At 38.6% G+C, this 21088-nt stretch overlaps 1 protein-coding gene across 4 annotated transcripts in view; it reads right to left on the reverse strand.

The window, feature by feature from the left end:
- Nucleotides 1-21088, reverse strand: part of kcnab1a (potassium voltage-gated channel subfamily A regulatory beta subunit 1a) — a 150398-nt gene that overhangs the window by 121799 nt on the left and 7511 nt on the right. For 2 of the 4 annotated variants that reach the window (XM_056765582.1, XM_056765581.1), the window contains exon 1: nucleotides 14941-15194. The exons of the other annotated variants lie outside the window; for them this stretch is intronic. In XM_056765582.1, coding sequence (XP_056621560.1) covers nucleotides 14941-15194 — 254 coding nt within the window. Of the gene's footprint in view, nucleotides 1-14940; nucleotides 15195-21088 lie in introns of those variants that run through there. 4 annotated transcript variants of the gene reach the window in all.

A 21088-nucleotide genomic window follows, 5' to 3' on the forward strand; every position in this document is an offset into this window, starting at 1 on the left:
TTCTACTGCAGAGATGTAGGTCTGGCTAGACGATTGCAAAAAATAATCTGTTTGGTTGCTAAGGGCGTGGCTTGGCAGCTGTCAATTGATAAAGAATGAAGCCATTAGCAAAACAAAGCAACTCCTGTGTCTCTAAAACATTCTATTGCACATATATAGGTCTTTTTTTTAATACAATGCACATTCTTCAAAATAGCTTATTTTGTGTTCTGAAGAATTGATAAAAAAAATACGACCAATTTAAATAGATAATTGGTTCACATTCATGGTCTGCAACAATATTCCAGAAGACCTTGCCATTTAAGTGATGCTTATTTGGTTGAGTCTGGTGACTCTGAAGGCCATTGGAGTACAGTGAGCTCATTGTCATGTTCAAGAAACCAGTTTGAGATCATTTGAGCTTTCTGACATGGTCGATTTTTTTTACTGCTGGAAGTAGCCATCAAAACATGGACATGGTTGGCAACAATCCTCAGGTGGTATGTGTTATCTAATATATCCCATACCATATATCCAATTGTTTCTCCATTTTGATGCTCGGTTTGAACTTCAGCAAGTGTGTTTACCACGTCTAGAAGCCAAAATGGATTGAGTTTATGCTATGTGACTGGCTGATTAGCAATTTGACTAGCAAATGATGTATTTATTAAAGACAAGTTTAAAATAGTAATTTTAAATGTATGATATTTCACCTTTTTGACTGTTGTGAAGGCATGCCTCTTCCGATAAGAATCACATGTTGCATGCTTGTTTTGTGTCATAATATGTATAATAGTACTTAATGGCAAGTCAGTTGGATTAATTATTAAGGAGTGGTGACCTTCACCACACTCGTTTCACGCTAATATAATAAAGGACCCTGTTATGGTCACAAAACAAAAAAACTCAACATGATTTTGATGATTATTGACCTAGAGAGTCCAGAGAAATGTACTGTGGTGGAAATTTTGTAATTGCTTGAAAATCTTTGAACAAGTTTGCAAAAGTAGGTTTTATACATCATCACCAATAACTCACAAACCATTTGATAGACATCAATGGTTCAAGAGGCAAAGTTGTTATGAATGAGGAGATCTATCGTTTGATATCAATAGTTTGTGTATTAGTCAAATGTCACATGACACAAAGTTGTCCAGGCCACCAAAATACATGTACATTTTGCCTTTTTTAATGTTTTAGCGCCACCTAGTATCCAAACGCCACCTTCCTTTGTATGTGACCTTGGAGTGATGGTCTACACATATCATCTGAGCCCCATGATGATATGTTAAGCCGTTCTGGATTTATGGCCATTTTAATGTGATAGGCTCAGACCATTTTAAGTTTTAGCGTCCCTAAGCAGCGGTGAAAGAAAAATTTCAACTTTTTTTCAATGATTATTTACATTCACACTCCACAGAAGTCATCTGCATTGGTTTGGTTCCGATCGGTTGAAAAACCAGGAACTAGTTCGCGAAAGTAGGTTTTTGACATCATCAGCGATAACTCACGAACCGTTTGATCGATAGAAGTTGTTCCAGAGGCAAAGTTGCTCAGAATGAAGAGTACTATCATAATATAACCATAGTTTGGGTAAATGTCAAATATCACGTGATACACAGTTGTGCATGCACTCCAAAAGCGCTATTACGCCCCCCGGTGGCCGAATAAGTTCATGTTTCTTACACACCGTCAGGACCATGAGACAAATAAGCCCAGTGAGTGGCGTTTTGATCGGCCTCCGTTAACCCGGCGTAATGAGTGCTCAAACTTCATCGACCAATGGCGGCCATGTTTTTTGATATACGCCAATGTCCATTTAGATATTTATGTAGAATGAGACAAAGACACACCATACCAAATAATAAGTCAATCGGGCAAACTGTTGCGTAGTTATAGACATTTTCTAGCTCATTCAAATTATAGCGCCATCTAGTGGCCAAACGCCACTGTTTTTTTATTGTGACCCCGGACTGAGGGTCTACACATGTGTTCCAAGCCCCATGAAGATATCTCAAACAGTTCAGGAGTTATTGTCATTTTTGCTAAATATGTTACTTCCGGTTTGGATGTTTTAGCGCCACCTAGCGACCGTGAATTGAAAATTGAACTTTTTTTTAATAATTATTCATATTCACACTCAACAGAATTCATCAACGTTGGTTTGTTTTCGATAGGGCAAAAATCCAGGGACTAGTTCATTTTTTTTTTTTTTCATAAAATGCTAATTAGCGAAAAATCTATAATGGCGGAAATGAAATCGGAGATATACGTTTTTCAAGTTTTGAGCCAGTGATTACACTGATATAAGACACTTGGGTGTGCGACAAACGGTTTCGGAGTAACAAGCGCAAACGCGTTTGGTATTGCTATAGCGCCACCTATGGGTCGATATGGCTGGCTCCGTGTATCTGAGTAGCGACAAGGACTACTACCATCTGACCAAATCTCAGTTCTGTCGGCCTTACGGTTTGGGCTGCAGTATCAGTTTTATGGCAGAATAATAATAAGAAGAAGAATAAATATAGCTGCAAGCAGCAATCATCGGGTTCGAGCAGGCTAAGTGGACTAATGTCGACTGCCTTTGGTCACTACGCTAAGGAATCGCACGTCAAATGTCACGTGATACACAGTTGTTCATGCACTCCAAAAGCGTTATTACGCCCCCCGGTGGCCGAATAAGTTCATGTTTCTTACAGACCTTAAGGACCATGAGACGAATACGCCCAGCGAGTGTCGTTTTGATCGGCCTCTGTTAACCCGGTGTAATGAGTGCTCAAAATTCATCGACCAATGGCGGCCATGTTTTTTGAGATACGCCAATGTCCTTTTAGTTATTCATGTAGCATGAGACAAAGACCCACCATACCAAATATCAAGTCATTCGGGCAAAGGATTGCGTAGTTATAGCCATTTTCTAGCTCATTCAAATTATAGCGCCACCTAGTGGCCAAACGCCGCAGTTTTTTTATTGTGACCCCGGACTGAGGGTCTACACATGTGTTCCAAGCCCCATGAAGATATCTCAAATGGTTTACGAGTTATGGCCGTTTTAGCTAAATATGCCACTTCCGGTTTGGACGTTTTAGCGCCACCAAGCGGCCGTGAGTGGAAAATTCAACTTTTTTTTGATAGTTATTTACATTCACACTCCACAGATGTCATCAGCGCTGGTTTGGTTCCGATAGGGCAAAAATCCAGGGACTAGTTCATTTTCTTTTTTGTTGCATAAAATGCAAATTAGCGGAAAAATTTGCATACCGGAAATGAAATCGGAGATATACATTTTTTAAGTTTTGAGCCAATGATTACTCTGATATAAAACACTTGGGTGTGCGACAAACGGTTTAGGAGTATCGGGGGCAAACGCGCTTTTTATCGTTGTAGCGCCACCTATGGGCCGATTTGGCAGGCTCCGTGTATCTGAGTAGCGACAAGGACTACTACCATCTGACCAAGTCTCAGCTCTGTCGGCTTTACGGTTTGGGCTGCAGCATCAGTTTTAGGGCAGAATAATAATAAGAATAATAATAAAACCAACAAATACAATAGGTTTCTAGCCCTTCGGGCTCGAACCCTAATAATAAAACCAACAAATACAATAGGTTTCTAGCCCTTCGGGCTCGAACCCTAATTAAAGCTGCAAGCAGCATTTAGCGGGTTCGAGCAGACTAAGGCCTCTATTGGCCTTGCCATTGTCAACTAGGCTCAGGAATGGCACCGTAACAAATCCACAACGAATGACACTCTTCCACAACAAGAAATATGACAGAAACGGTTGGTAACTTTTAATACAGACCATGCATGCGTACACTCGTATGCAAAAACGGGCGTAAACCGATAATACCTAAGGGACGAGTGCAATAAACCATTTCTCATGTCTCTATGATGATTTGTTGCAGAGATAGAGATCTTGCTAAACGGTTGCTAAGCTAACCTGTTCGGTTGCCATGGGTGTCAATTAATACCTGTCAATTAATAACACATCAAACCACAAGTCAAACGAACCAAGCCCCGTGTCTTTATAATATTCTACTGCAGAGATGTAGGTCTGGCTAGACGATTGCAAACAATAATCTGTTTGGTTGCTAAGGGCGTGGCTTGGCAGCTGTCAATTGATAAAGAATGAAGCCATTAGCAAAACAAAGCAACTCCTGTGTCTCCAAAACATTCTATTGCACATATATAGGTCTTTTTTTTAATACAATGCACATTCTTCAAAATAGCTTATTTTGTGTTCTGAAGAATTGATAAAAAAAATACGACCAATTTAAATAGATAATTGATTCACATTCATGGTCTGCAACAATATTCCAGAAGACCTTGCCATTTAAGTGATGCTTATTTGGTTGAGTCTGGTGACTCTGAAGGCCATTGGAGTACAGTGAGCTCATTGTCATGTTCAAGAAACCAGTTTGAGATCATTTGAGCTTTCTGACATGGTCGATTTTTTTTACTGCTGGAAGTAGCCATCAAAACATGGACATGGTTGGCAACAATCCTCAGGTGGTATGTGTTATCTAATATATCCCATACCATATATCCAATTGTTTCTCCATTTTGATGCTCGGTTTGAACTTCAGCAAGTGTGTTTACCACGTCTAGAAGCCAAAATGGATTGAGTTTATGCTATGTGACTGGCTGATTAGCAATTTGACTAGCAAATGATGTATTTATTAAAGACAAGTTTAAAATAGTAATTTTAAATGTATGATATTTCACCTTTTTGACTGTTGTGAAGGCATGCCTCTTCCGATAAGAATCACATGTTGCATGCTTGTTTTGTGTCATAATATGTATAATAGTACTTAATGGCAAGTCAGTTGGATTAATAATTAAGGAGTGGTGACCTTCACCACACTTGTTTCACGCTAATATAATAAAGGACCCTGTTATGGTCACAAAACAAAAAAAAACTCAACATGTTTTTGATGATTATTGACCTAGAGAGTCCAGAGAAATGTACTGTGGTGGAAATTTTGTAATTGCTTGAAAATCTTTGAACAAGTTTGCAAAAGTAGGTTTTATACATCATCACCAATAACTCACAAACCATTTGATAGACATCAATGGTTCAAGAGGCAAAGTTGTTATGAATGAGGAGATCTATCGTTTGATATCAATAGTTTGTGTATTAGTCAAATGTCACATGACACAAAGTTGTCCAGGCCACCAAAATACATGTACATTTTGCCTTTTTTAATGTTTTAGCGCCACCTAGTATCCAAACGCCACCTTCCTTTGTATGTGACCTTGGAGTGATGGTCTACACATATCATCTGAGCCCCATGATGATATGTTAAGCCGTTCTGGATTTATGGCCATTTTAATGTGATAGGCTCAGACCATTTTAAGTTTTGGCGTCCCTAAGCAGCGGTGAAAGAGAAATTTCAACTTTTTTTCAATGATTATTTACATTCACACTCCACAGAAGTCATCTGCATTGGTTTGGTTCCGATCGGTTGAAAAACCAGGAACTAGTTCGCGAAAGTAGGTTTTTGACATCATCAGCGATAACTCACGAACCGTTTGATCAATAGAAGTTGTTCCAGAGGCAAAGTTGCTCAGAATGAAGAGTACTATCATATTATGACCATAGTTTGGGTAAATGTCAAATATCACGTGATACACAGTTGTGCATGCACTCCAAAAGCGCTATTACGCCCCCAGGTGGCCGAATAAGTTCATGTTTCTTACACACCGTCAGGACCATGAGACAAATAAGCCCAGTGAGTGGCGTTTTGATCGGCCTCCGTTAACCCGGCGTAATGAGTGCTCAAACTTCATCGACCAATGGCGGCCATGTTTTTTGATATACGCCAATGTCCATTTAGATATTTATGTAGAATGAGACAAAGACACACCATACCAAATAATAAGTCAATCGGGCAAACTGTTGCGTAGTTATAGACATTTTCTAGCTCATTCAAATTATAGCGCCATCTAGTGGCCAAACGCCACTGTCTTTTTATTGTGACCCCGGACTGAGGGTCTACACATGTGTTCCAAGCCCCATGAAGATATCTCAAACAGTTCAGGAGTTATGGCCATTTTAGCTAAATATGTTACTTCCGGTTTGAATGTTTTAGCGCCACCTAGCGACCGTGAATTGAAAATTGAACTTTTTTTTAATAATTATTCATATTCACACTCCACAGAACTCATCAGCGTTGGTTTGGTTCCAATAGGGCAAAAATCCAGGGACTAGTTCATTTTTTTTTTTTTTCATAAAATGCTAATTACCGAAAAATCTATAATGGCGGAAATGAAATCGGAGATATACGTTTTTTAAGTTTTGAGCCAGTGATTACACTGATATAAGACACTTGGGTGTGCGACAAACGGTTTCGGAGTAACAAGCGCAAACGCGTTTGGTATTGCTATAGCGCCACCTATGGGTCGATATGGCTGGCTCCGTGTATCTGAGTAGCGACAAGGACTACTACCATCTGACCAAGTCTCAGCTCTGTCGGCCTTACGGTTTGGGCTGCAGTATCAGTTTTATGGCAGAATAATAATAAGAAGAAGACTAATTAAAGCTGCAAGCAGCATTTAGCGGGTTCGAGCAGTCTAAGGCCTCTATTGGCCTTGCCATTGTCAACTAGGCTCAGGAATGGCACCGTAACAAATCCACAATGAATGACACTCTTCCACACCAAGAAATATGACAGAAATGGTTGGTAACTTTTAATACAGACCATGCATGCGTACACTCGTATGCAAAAACGGGCGTAAACCGATAATACCTAAGGGACGAATGCAATAAACCAATTCTCATGTCTCTATGATGATTTGTTGCAGAGATAGAGATCTTGCTAAACGGTTGCTAAGCTAACCTGTTCGGTTGCCATGGGTGTCAATTAATACCTGTCAATTAATAACACATCAAACCACAAGTCAAACGAACCAAGCCCCGTGTCTTTATAATATTCTACTGCAGAGATGTAGGTCTGGCTAGACGATTGCAAAAAATAATCTGTTTGGTTGCTAAGGGCGTGGCTTGGCAGCTGTCAATTGATAAAGAATGAAGCCATTAGCAAAACAAAGCAACTCCTGTGTCTCTAAAACATTCTATTGCACATATATAGGTCTTTTTTTTAATACAATGCACATTCTTCAAAATAGCTTATTTTGTGTTCTGAAGAATTGATAAAAAAAATACGACCAATTTAAATAGATAATTGATTCACATTCATGGTCTGCAACAATATTCCAGAAGACCTTGCCATTTAAGTGATGCTTATTTGGTTGAGTCTGGTGACTCTGAAGGCCATTGGAGTACAGTGAGCTTATTATCATGTTTAAGAAACCAGTTTGAGATCATTTGAGCTTTCTGACATGGTCCATTTTTTACTGCTGGAAGTAGCCATCAAAACATGGACATGGTTGGCAACAATCCTCAGGTGGTATGTGTTATCTAATATATCCCATACCATATATCCAATTGTTTCTCCATTTTGATGCTCGGTTTGAACTTCAGCAAGTGTGTTTACCACGTCTAGAAGCCAAAATGGATTGAGTTTATGCTATGTGACTGGCTGATTAGCAATTTGATTAGCAAATGATGTACTTATTAAAGACAAGTTTAAAATAGTAATTTTAAATGTATGATATTTCACCTTTTTGACTGTTGTGAAGGCATGCCTCTTCCGATAAGGATCACATGTTGCATGCTTGTTTTGTGTCATAATATGTATAATAGTACTTAATGGCAAGTCAGTTGGATTAATTATTAAGGAGTAGCGACCTTCACCGTACTCGTTTCACGCTAATATAATAAAGGACCCTGTTATGGTCACAAAACAAAAAAAACTCAACATGTTTTTGATGATTATTGACCTACAGAGTCCAGAGAAATGTACTGTGGTGGAAATTTTGAAATTGCTTGAAAATCCTTGAACAAGTTTGCAAAAGTAGGTTTTTTACATCATCACCAATAACTCACAAACCATTTGATAGACATCAATGGTTCAAGAGGCAAAGTTGTTATGAATGAGGAGATCTATCGTTTGATATCAATAGTTTGTGTATTAGTCAAATGTCACGTGACACACCGTTGTCTAGGCCACCAAAAGACATGTACATTTAGCCATTTTTACTATTATAGCGCCACCTAGTGTCCAAACGCCACGTTATTTTGTATGTGACCTCGGAGTGATGGTCTACATATATTTCCCGAGGCATATGATGATATGTTTAGCTTTTCTGGATTTATGGCCATTTAAATGTGATAGGCTCCACCCATTTTTTATTTTGGCGCCCCTAAGCGACCGTGAAAGGAAATTTTAACTTTTTTTCAATAATTATTTACAAACACTTCCCAAAGAAGTCATCTGCATTGTTTTGGTTCCGATCGGTCGAAAATCCAACGACTAGTTCGCGAAAGTAGGTTTTTGACATCATCAGCAATAACTCACAAACCGTTCGATCGATAGAAGTTGTTCCAGAGGCAAAGTTGCTCAGAATGAAGAGTACTATCATATGATACCAATAGTTTCTGTATATGTCAAATGTCACGTGATACACAATTGTTTAAGCACTCCTAAAGCGTTATTTCGCCCCCCGGTGGCCGAATGAGTTCACATTTCTTACAGACCTTAAAGACCATGAGACGAATAAGCCCAGCGAGCGTCGTTTTGTTCGGCCTCCGTTAACCCGGTCTAATAAGTGCTCAAACTTCATTGGCCAATGGCGGCCATGTTTTTTAAGATACGCCAATGTCCTTTTAGATATTCATGTAGAATGAGACAAAGACACACCATACCAAATAATAAGTCAATCGGGCAAACTGTTGCGTAGTTATGGCCATTTTCTAGCTCATTCAAATTATAGCGCCACCTAGTGGCCAAACGCAGCATTTTTTTTACCTTGACCCCGGATTGAGGGTCTACACATATGTTCCAAGCCCCATGAAGATATCTCAAACAGTTCAGGAGTTATGGCCATTTTAGTTCAATATGTTACTTCCGTTTTGGACATTTTTGCACCCTCTAGCGATGGGGGATGAAAATTTCAACTTTTTTTTAATAATTATTCATATTCACACTCCACAGAACTCATCAGCGTTGGTTTGGTTCCGATAGGGCAAAAATCCAGGGACTAGTTCATTTTTAATTTTTTTCATAAAATGCTAATTAGCGAAAAATCTATAATGGCGGAAATGAAATCGGAGATATACGTTTTTTAAGTTTTGAGCCAGTGATTACACTGATATAAGACACTTGGGTGTGCGACAAACGGTTTCGGAGAAACAAGTGCAAACGCGTTTGGTATTGCTATAGCGCCACCTATGGGTCGATATGGCTGGCTCCGTGTATCTGAGTAGCGACAAGGACTACTACCATCTGACCAAGTCTCAGCTCTGTCGGCCTTACGGTTTGGGCTGCAGTATCAGTTTTATGGCAGAATAATAATAAGAAGAAGAATAATAAAACCAACAAATACAATAGGTTTCTAGCCCTTCGGGCTCGAACCCTAATAAAACCAACAAATACAATAGGTTTCTAGCCCTTCGGGCTCGAACCCTAATAAAACTAACAAATACAATAGGTTTCTAGCCCTTCGGGCTCGAACCCTAATAAGTAATATGCTTTCCTGTAGCTCAGTGGTAAGAGCATGGCATTAACAACACCAAGGTTGTTGGGTTCCATCACAGGGGATTGCACATACTGAGAAACAAAATGTATGGATAATACAATGTAAGTCGCTATGGATAAAAGCGTCGGCCAAATGCATAAATGTAAATGCTTTAAAATGAATTCCAATATTTTGGGAAGAATGCAAATCAGATGGACATTGCTTTTGTTGGGTTGTTTAGAATAGACAGATGGTCTTAGTACAGCTTGTAAGATAGAGAAACTAAAGTCATTTTCTGTGTAGCTTTATTGAGGTTGCATTAATATTTAGTGCACATTTCAACAATGCACATAAACAGAATTGTGGAGGATATCTCAATTTAATTAAACAACAATGCAAATGCAAACGAGTGAAATACACATGTATTCTGATCGGTCAATGCACAACCAAGCAAACTTTCTAAACGTGACTACTAAGAGTTGTAGCGCCCCCTGTTGGTCAAAGTTGGTACGAACAGCACCGTGCACTTTGATAACCTCTGGCAAATACCCACTGCTTTTTGCCACAATACACACCCACAGGCCATTAGCACACAGGTAGAAGGATACTGTTACTGTTACCTACACCTCCATTAATACTCACCAGATCATCTAGAAACTTTCTAATGTGTCTCAATGGACACTAATTGATTCAAAGGTGTTTTGGAGGGTGCTGATCTAGCTTATATAACAACGATCCTTCAGCATAAAGCCTTTTTCACTTTTAGATTAAAAGACCACCGATTATTGATCTCAGCTGGGAAGGATTTCTGTCAAAGCTGCTGTAGAAACACATGGCTGAGGTGAACTCATTTAGAGTGTCATGTGTGTGTGAACATCTCAATTACCGTGAGATGGTCAGAGCATGTTTGTTAATAATTTACACACACATCACACACTCATTCACACCGCAGTGGTCGGATTGAGGCTTGAATGACAGAAAGCATTAATAATGTTGAAATAGTAATGAACTACAAATGAGATGACTGTAAAATTCCCATACACAGAGACCTTTAACTGTTTGTCAGCAGGCATTCGATTGTCATGGAGATACATAATGCCTGTGGATTTGCTTTCTTAGTGTAGCAGAAGTTACATAAAGGATTAATCCTATGGTGTCACAGTGTATGAGAGAGATACGTGGAAAAGATAGATTGGGTGTAAAAGAATGGCTCGTCAGGTCTGAAACTGATGGTTGCATTATTGATTGTGTTTAAAACCTATGGTCACATTGCTGATGTGCATTCCACTAATGCCAATACTGACTAAATAACATTTAGCCTGGATTGCTGGTGAACAAAGACATCTTTATCTAAATTAGTCAAGGTTCAGTGCCACCTTGCTTAAAGATGGGGTAACATGCTGTTTCATGCATTCTGACATCTTTACACTGTCTTTACACTGCTGGGTTCTCATGCTAAACATGGTCAACTTGTAAAAGAAACTAGTTGGACGTATGACGTAGTATTTCTGTGCTCTATACACTCCCCCAGCATTTCCAACTCGGAAAATGTTTTATTAGTCTTTTTTATATTCCCTTTATTAGCCATTCTGCTGGAAATGCAGGCCCACATGTTATCCACTGAGCGAAAGACCACGATGCCGCCTGAGAAAGAGCAGCACGCCCATCAATGCCGCTTCAGTCGGCTGACGTAAATTAAGCTGTTTGTTTGCCAACTGCATTTCGGTGATGAATGTTAGCAGCGGAAATAATCCTACAGCTGTGTCTCTCTTTTATAAATTGTATCAAACTAAATACTTTTCGAAGATACAAAGTATGTAATACTTCTGTATAAGTACTCAAGATTTATATGAGAATTGCAAAAACTATGTGTGTTACCCCTTCTTTAAAGTACAGAAATAAGTGCCTTTTAAGATTAAAATTACATCTTACATTTACATTTATGCATTTGGCAGACACTTTTATCCAAAGCGACTTACATTGCAATGTCCTATACATTTTCTATATAGTTATGTGCAATCCACTGGGATCGAACCCATGACCTTGCGAGGTTGACGCAATGCTCTTACAACTGAGCTACAAGAGCTTCTTCCCTATAAATGTACAGAGATATCGATATATTCAGCCTGTTAGGATTAAAATACGCTTTTCCAATCCTAGCTAAATTTACAGATACAAATGCAATTTTAAAAGATTCAAATATATTGTATTCCTAATCTATCTTGAAGGGATTTCACCCAAAAATTGAAATTCTTTTATCATTTAGTGACCTTCGTGTCCTTCCAAACCTGTATGATTTTCTTTCTTCTGCAGAACACAAAATAATTTATTTTGAAGGATGTTGGTAACAGAACAGTAGCGGTACCCATTGACTTGCATTGGTCTTATATCCATACAATAGAAGAAAAAAGTCAGACAGGCTTGAAATGACCAGAGGGCGAGTAAATGATGTCAACATTTAAGTTTTTCAGGCAAAACAATCCCTTTAATGTATAGAGCTAAGCCATTTACACTGTACCTCAAGGATTGTAAACACTGGATCCTTCTTTTACAAAACTGTTTCTTCAATTTCTATGAAAAAGATCTATAGTCATATATTCACTGACAACAATCTCTAAAGCTCACTTGACATCCTCGATTCCATTAGACATGTCATTAAGGTGCCCTTTGATGCAGTCCGAGTTTCTGGCTAGCAAACAACCCGTCTTTGATTTCAGACGCAAGCAGTGACTCTGTTTGCATAGCCAGCCTGACATGTCTCAGTTGGGGTCACAACCAGTTTTATTCCCAAACAGATGAGGATGTCTGAGAAACCTGTTTGAAACAGTCATAATTTACAATACTCATTAATGACACATTTCACATTCATTAAAGCCTTTAAGAAAATCTCTAATTCTGATAACCACACTGAGACCATTTATGAATCATTAATTATGACTGGCCAGTCTGAAACCCAAAAGTGTGTTTTGAACCATCGTATCCGAATGTAGCAGGAATGGGATCACTCAGTCTAAGTGCCTCTGTCTCTCCCTTAAGACCCGTAATCCGGTTTTTAGACGTGGGGTGCAGAGTGACGCAGTGTCACGGGTTATCCCTTATCTTATTGCGTAGGCAATTAAGTATTTAATGGAAACACCTGGTGATCATCCTCAATCATTTATTAGCTTTCCAAAATGAATAAATGATTAGTGACTGGCAGTTTCTGAGTGATTTAAAAGCGACCTCACAAAACCAGCCCACTCCAAAACTGTTTCTGTTGAGACCCTGGTAAAGAATCTTAAAGAAATACTGTACAAGATCAGGAAGAAATGTTTCAGAGAATGGTTATATTGACTTAATTTTCTTTATATGTTTATTAGAACAGAGCCTTATATTATAAGCCTTATTAAAACTTAAACATTGATTAGTGATGCAGAAATATCTGTGCCAACTTAAGAAAATTTAATTCTGTGAGTAAAAATATATGGATATTCTATGAATGGATTCTAAACCAAAACAAATGCAAACAAACCCTCAAACAACACTGGTTGTCAAAACCAGAAAGGGCAACAGAAGTGCTGTCTTATGAAGGCTAATGAAGAAGAAAGAAACTTTTTTGACAAATACAACTTGACAGGTCTCCTTTATTTAATGACAGTGTTGTAAAACTCAAACAACAATGTTCCACTATAAATGTCCTGCCAGTACCATAAGTCAGGCAGTAACTGTGCCTGGATCGCAACTAAAGTCCAGCAGCCTGAGTAGAACTGAGACTGTAAATAAAGCAGCACACAAAGCGATGACAGGAAATGGATCAAATAGATTATACCCTCAAGTTCTTTCCAGTCAATATTAAGCAGTGTATTCCCTCAGCTGACAAACAGAAATTCATCACCAGCATTTCTTCTCCATAAAAGTGTATTTAACAAACAGCACTCTGGCCCGTGAATGTACGACATGTAGTAGATGTTATGGTCATAACTCAAGATGGCCTATAAAAGCTATTTCCACAAAACTTTGTCTGACATCGGAATGTAGATCATTGCAGTTTTACAATCTCTCTTCATGTCTTTCTGAACAATCAGCCCTAAAAGCAAAACAGCTTTATTTTTTGTTTTATTGATATAATTTCAGTTACAACAACTGTGACCTCCCTGTTTCGGGTCATTGCTATGCAGTTTAACGGGTTGAGGTCATTGGAATTACTGGGTTTGAAGTTATTCGTTCACGATCCAACGCATGCCACTGACTGATGTGACTCCAAGAAATGATGCTCTTGTGGCCCCGGTCAAATGCCTGGACATGACCCTCGCTGTCATGTGACACTATGTACGTGTTTATTTGTGTGTGTGGAAAGAGCTTCGAGAAGAAAAAGGAATATATCGATAGAAATAACTTTCACGTGGCCCAAAAGAGTGCATCTGTTACTGCGACAGACAGTTTACAGATAATTCCAATACTTTTGTGTTGACTCAATATGGCCTCTAGCCCTTGTTAACACACCATATGTTATCTAAAAGTGGAACAGCCCGGTAATGTCCCACTCAACCCATGAGTCCATCACCCACCTATGGAGTCAACGTCCTACAATACACATGTTTTGTGCCATCTTTTGTATCTGTCTATCTAAAACATGACACCCAAAACCGTCTCTTGATGTCATTGTTAGACCAGTAGAGTGACCTATAGTGACGTATTTTCGGAATGTAGCTGTGAGGACACACTGTGCCAGCAGCCAGCTACATAATCAAAGAACTAATAAATGAACGGACTAACAAAAGCTAGTGAAAATCCCTGGTTATGGGAACGGATGGGTGAGAGGCTGTTGCTATGCCTGTAAATCAGGCCCAGCCAATATGTTCAAGTGCACTTGAAACCAAAACACAAATTCACAGTATATGAAAGACATAAAAAAAGTAAGAACCAGAGCTTTAGACGGTTCGTGATGTCCCTGTGAGAGATTTTAAATCGTGCAGAACATAAATGAGCACAAACGAGAACAAAGGCAAAACTATGACAAAAAAAAAACAAAACTATCCCACAACGTCACTCAACAGAGAACACAATATACAACCACATGTGGGCGAAAAGAGGAACAGTGTGTCACTTAAGATCCCAAGAAGACTTATTCCTCCTACTCTCAGTACTTAGAGTTTTTGAAGCTCATTTAAGGGAAACAGTTCATCCCAAAAAATGTAATGTTGTCATTATTTACACACATTTCTTTGAAAAACTTTAGCAGTAATTGTGTAACTCATCCCTTTAAAACTGAAAGAATGCTCTCTCATCCTGCATCATCAACAACAAATTAAACCAAAGCTCCACAATTAACAAATGAAACCCCCAAACATACACCGACTGGAATTGGAGTATGCATAAACGTCGCTGCCCCTCAGAATTGTGTACCTGTATGCCATGCCAGTCCTGGCTCGGACAGAATCCTGTAAAGAGAGTGTGTGTACGTTGAGAAACTCCTCCAGATGTTTCAGCTCTAGCTGGGAGTTGTTATGCAGGCCTCCCCAGCACACGATCGGAGGGTAAATCTTTCCCCCAGAGGTCTGTTTGCTGCCCCGCTGCTGCCCCCTCTCCCCAACGGGCTTCTGCCCACCCTTCTGCTTTGGAGTGGGAATCTCAGGACAAGTGGCTTTGTACAAGTACATCTCTCACGCTGACGTCCTCACGTGCCTGTACATACACAATCCTAGTGGGCCTTCAAGAAACTTCTGAGTTAAAACCTTCTGTTTTCCAGTACTCTGCGCTTTACAAGAATCAAAATAGACCTGAATGTCTCCTTCGGTCAGTAGATTATCCCCCAAAAAGAACAATTGTTCCAAAATCCTGTTGAAAGTAAATATCCACTGATTGAATTTGTATCTCTCTTCGACGTCTTGTCAGTTACAGATCCCATTGCATTTGATCGACTTAGTTTCACTCTGTAATAAACACCATGGGAATCTGGGACATTTTCCCTGCCTGTATCTCCGCTGCCATCCCTCCACCGCCCCCCGCCCACCCAACCTTTCCATCTATGTCGCTCCACCTCCCTCACTCGCTATATTTCATCCCCTACTATTTTCCGTTCCATTTTTTTCATGCCTCCTCGCATACAGTACACCTCATCTACAGTCGACCTTTGACCCCTGTGTAGTGTTGGAACTACAACTATGACATCATGTCTGTGCCGGGAGATTGTGGGAATGAGAGACTTATTTTCCAAGCACCGTTCTAATATTCCAGGGAGAACAGCCAACAACAAATACACAGAAGACCAATCTATACACACACAAGTGTGTTAAAGTCTTTGACGTATTCCAAATCTCAATCTCCAAGCTCATACAACCAAAACCAGACAAACATTCACACAAGTCTACAGGCAAAGCATTGACAGATATCTGGTTCAATCAGGAGTGAAAGCTGTGGAGAAATCAACAGCAATGCCAGTTGAGGTTTTGTAGTTTTGCTTTTCTTAACGTTTATTTTTAGGCAAAGGACGAGGCATATAAATAACCAAATGAGTTTTCACACTCAGAAGAGCATGCAGAGGTCTAAGGGGACAAATTACCCTCCTCCATCCCCAGCTCCACCTCACATTTTCAATTGGGACTCCACTTTCTCAACTCCATATCAAAATTCCAGATAGTCAGACGTGTATCCCATACTTATAGTGTATTTTTTTCCTACGATGAAAATTCAATGGGGACCATATTTATTCCTTTAGGTTAAGCAGTTAAGAAACCCTGTCTATGCTAATTAAAACTATTAAAGGGACACTTCACCCAAAATTGAAAATGCTGTCATCATTTACTCACCCTTCAATTGTTCCAAACCTGTACCAATTTCTTTGTTTTGCTGAACACACAGGAAGAAATAGGAAGAATGTCAGATCTTGTAAACCATTTACTGCCATAGTAGAGAAAATAAATACTTTGGGAGTCAATGGGGAGTGAGATTTGAAAATCTTCCAGATATCTTCCTGTGTGTTTAGCAAAACAAAGAAAGGTATACATGTTTGTAACAATCTGAGGGTGAGTTAATGATTACAGAATTTTCATTTTTGGGTGAGGCATCCCTTAAATTGCCTCTTTACATGAATTCAACATTTCTAGGACATCTGTGTTTGAAACTTAAAAATAAGGGAGCCAAGCATAAAAACACCTGAAACCCCTCAGCATACAAACAGAGCTTCTGTTAAATCTCAGGGGGGGCGTTATATCTCACAGACATCACATCATTATTTCCCATTGTAGATAATGATCTGTTAATTAAATTAATAATCAGAACACTTTAGGAAGGGGTTGTTATTTCAAGAGCAGGGACCACTGGTGTCCCATATGCCGTGAGCCTTGCAGTTCTTCTTGCTATTAAATCTGAACTGTGTGAGACTAATTATTATTTCACACTTCAGTAAACTATCAGTTAGAAAAAACCCAGTGGACACAACTTGAGAAAACTGTAAAAGTGCAAAATATATAAATAAAATGCATGAAAAAAGCTAGCCAAAGCACCAGCAAATATAATAAGCACTTTAACAACAATAGACACCTTAACAAGATAAGCATTTACAACTAAATTGAAAAAAATATGTAAGCATCCTTTCAAAAGTCAAACTGGCACATTAAGCTGTCAGCTGTTTAATCAGATGGTCATCTGCTTCCTACACAGTGTTAAGGTCACTGAAAATGGTGAGAAATGCCTCCAGTTTCATAACAACCCATAAAAAAGCATTATAACTTTTCAAACCAACCTTTCATATTTTTTTAAGTTAAAATATTTAAAAGTTGAGTGTTCTCAATTTTGATTTGATACTCTACATGTGCTATTTTTGTCTTCTAAATGTGTTTGAGTATGAGGCACACACAGACTCAGAATAAAAAAGAGTAATCTAGCACATTATCTAATGTTCAAATGTTTAACAATCTATGAAAATACCAAGAGTAGATTAGATCCATAAGGAAAATTTAGCTGCATGCCATAAAAAACAGTATTATGTAAAATGCACATTTTAATAAGGGTGAGTCACCATTTGAAAAATAAAACACTAAAGGGAGATGAAATTCTTGGGTTAATGGAGTGGTTTGTCCTGACAACCAGGTCTCGCCCTGTCTGTAAGCACATAAATAACTCATCTTTTTATCTAATTTACTTTACAGGTATTAAGGATTTAGTTACAAAGAATGTCTGATGTAGGACACAGATTTGTTACAAAACAACTTGGATGATCTCGCTATAGTAAAACTAAGTGCCTCCATGTTTTGTGTATGTACCCTGTGCTGTATAACTAGACATGAGTAAATTGTTTACGGTGTCATATACAGTACATTTTAGAGAGGGGGATGAAACTAAAACAATTGTCTTTTTTGGTTTGCCAGTTCGCATTGGCAAGAAAACAGAAGTGCCAAGTTTTGGCTTCATGCTTAAAGATAATACAGTACTGTATGTATCACAGAGAATATTTCCTCAAGAACTGCAGTTCATTACAAAACGCATAATGTGAGAAAAATGGCCAATTTAAAGCTAAAATGAACATGAAATACAACGTTCCTTTCTGTATGTGTTTTGCTCACCCAATGTGTCTCTAGACAGATTTTTTGCATGAGAAGAAAGAGAATAAAGAGGATCAACATTTTCACAGTTTACAGCTGCAGGGCTTTAACTTTAAACCCATTAACCTTGTCTGCATTCTTCATTCTCCTTAAGACATAAAAAGAAAAATCTGTTTGAGGACAGACTGCAAAATTTGGAAACACAGAGAGAGATAAGCACACAATGTATGAAAGGATGAATGGATTGTAATGGGTTCTTTTGCATTCATTTGGCTAGCTTTATAAATCTGGAGTATTATTGAACAAAAAACACATTTTAAAAAGAGTGTTAGTCATAAAATGGGCTGACACCCAAAATGATTTCTATTTACTACTCTGTATGAACAAAATGTGAAACATCAATATGACCACAGGTGAACATGGTGGTTCAAGGACCAAAGCTTAAAAATGGTTCAACTGCTTGGTGTTATTATCTATCTACTTTCACTTTATAAAGTGAGAAGAAAAGATTGATGAGTCCCTAGACAGCTTGAGATCAACCCAGAGAACATCAACTACATCAAAATGAAATGTAAACTAATGTTCTTAATTTCATTTCTTTATAATAAAACGTAATTGAGAAAATTTATCCAATGAGCAGCCACAATTTTTACAGTCAAAATATTGACTTAAACACACATTATGTCCTCAAGTCAAAACTTCTGTGTGTCACTCACATTGCCCCCCCCCCAACAAATTTAAAAACATCAAAAACTACACCACTGCCACCTTTTCATCGCCTAAGGAGCTCTTGTGTTTTAATGCAAAGACGAAGAGGCAAACAGAAAGAGAGAAATCATGACATGGACCCTTCCTTCATATAACATCCCCTCCCTACATTCAGCACTCACCGGTAAGGCATGCCGGTCTGATAAGCTACGCTATCTTCCTTGGCTCGACCACACAGCTTCAAATACCAGTTTGTCTCCATCTCCCTGATAAGAAAAGCTTTCCTTGCCCGCATCAGCGCCACCTGCCGGTTGTGAGAATGGCTGCCATCGCGGGTGTTCTCCTGAGAGCTGCGCTGGCTGCGGTGCCCTAACAGAGAAGCAGCTGACTGTCTGCGGTGCCTGGAAGGATCCTCGGGCCCCCCCCGACCCACCGAACCGCTGCGAGCTGCAATCATGGCTGGCAGGGCCCCCTCCCCCCTATGGAGGCTGGGGGGAGTCTGGATTTAATCACTGAGGCTTCTCAATCAAAAGTTGAGTAGCTTCCTAATCAAGTTCTTGTTTGACTAACTGGAACTCAAAGGTCAGGTATTATCTTCTTTTGCTTCTCTTTCTGTGCGTGAGATCTTTTCAGCCTCTCTTATAACCTCTCTGTGTGCTGAGGATGAAACCAGATCTGACTGAGCTCTTCGGTCTGACTGCAGGGCTGGGTTGGGTTGGGCAAGGAAGAAGACAAAGCCAACAGGCTTGGGTTGGGTGTAAGGAGCCTGGCATTCTAGTTCAAGCATATATGGAGTTTAATGTTTTTTATATATATGATATTAAATATCTAGATTAACCATATTTTTTTTATTAGGAATAAAATTATCAGCATAAAAATCATAGTATTAGGTGTGTTACTCTTTCAAGAAGACAGTATGCATTTGACCTGGCATAGACCCCACAAGTTTATTATGTCACTGCTGTTCTTCTGAAAACATTTTTGCCATTTTTTTTGTCATAAATTGATAGTATTGGACCCCCTTTATGTTTGTCACAGGGTATGGCAAATATGCTACCAATAAAACATATTAAAAACTGCTTGTCAACTTTGACAAAACAGTATTTAATCACTTAAAAATATATATTTCCTCAAAAACAGTGAATTTGAACAAAAGAGGTTTTGAAGTACCTCAATTTTTTTATATGAGTGAGGAAATATGAGTTTTTCCAGACTCATTTTACATCCTAAACGTTTTGGTATCGTTTCCAAACCCTAAAATGTCTAATTTCCCAACTTAAATGTTAAATCCTGGATTTTAATGGGACTTTTTGATACCACTGTATAGTAAACACTAGCGTACTTCTACAAGCTGAAGAAACAAACTTTTCAAAGACATTTGTATTTAAAATAGCCTTTCTCTTGAAAACGCACCAAACTATTGATGATTCATTTTACACTTAATACGTTAACAAAACGATTCAATATTTTGTCCGTATAATACATTTGCTTCCCTTTTCAAAAGGGAACATTCAATACAAGAAAATCGTGCTTCTTAACATAAAATAATCGTAAAAACCATGTCATAAACTACTTCCAAAGTAACCGCAGGTTGCCTGAAGCTTTGCAAAACTCACCAAACAAACAGACTAACAAAACTTTCAAATTTCAGTTCAAACAGTGATTTTCAGTCTTTAACTGTAATAGCTTTTTGGGGTTTTTGCTTTTATTTTTGTTGTCATCATGTGAGCAGTATTACAGCTGGAGATGTTTTGTACGTAATGGTGCATTGAGGATTGATATTGTGACAGTTACTTTCTCAAGTCTAGTATATACATAATGTAATGCTTCTAAAACAGCAACATTCACATTCATTCATCCTCACACCTGAACATCTGCTTCCTAAATAGCTAAATTAATCGGATCATTAGGACACGTTAAAATGGTCGGTTGGAAGCAATTAACAAATTATAAAGACCCCTTGGGTCATTTATAAAGCAAGATGATATCATCCTAAAGTAATCTTCCTAATCAATTCATGCTTACCTCAAGGGTCCAAAATACATAAATATGGAAATGACTCCGCTAATTACTTTGCTTGCTCTCCCCGAAGTTTGTTTTTCTTGCCATGAAAACCAGCATCAAAATCAATCTTCCCTTGAATATCAGCAACAAAAAAGTTTGCAACTTTTCTCCCAAGTACTTCAAAGAAATTATTTCATGCTTCAGTAGAGGAGCTTGAAAAGAATCTGATGACTAAAAACAGTCTCTCACCTCAAGGTTACAAAAGAGACGTCCCAAGACAGGCTCGCTTAATCAATTTC

Source organism: Triplophysa dalaica, chromosome 14 (assembly GCF_015846415.1).
Source record: "Triplophysa dalaica isolate WHDGS20190420 chromosome 14, ASM1584641v1, whole genome shotgun sequence".
NCBI lineage: Eukaryota > Metazoa > Chordata > Actinopteri > Cypriniformes > Nemacheilidae > Triplophysa > Triplophysa dalaica.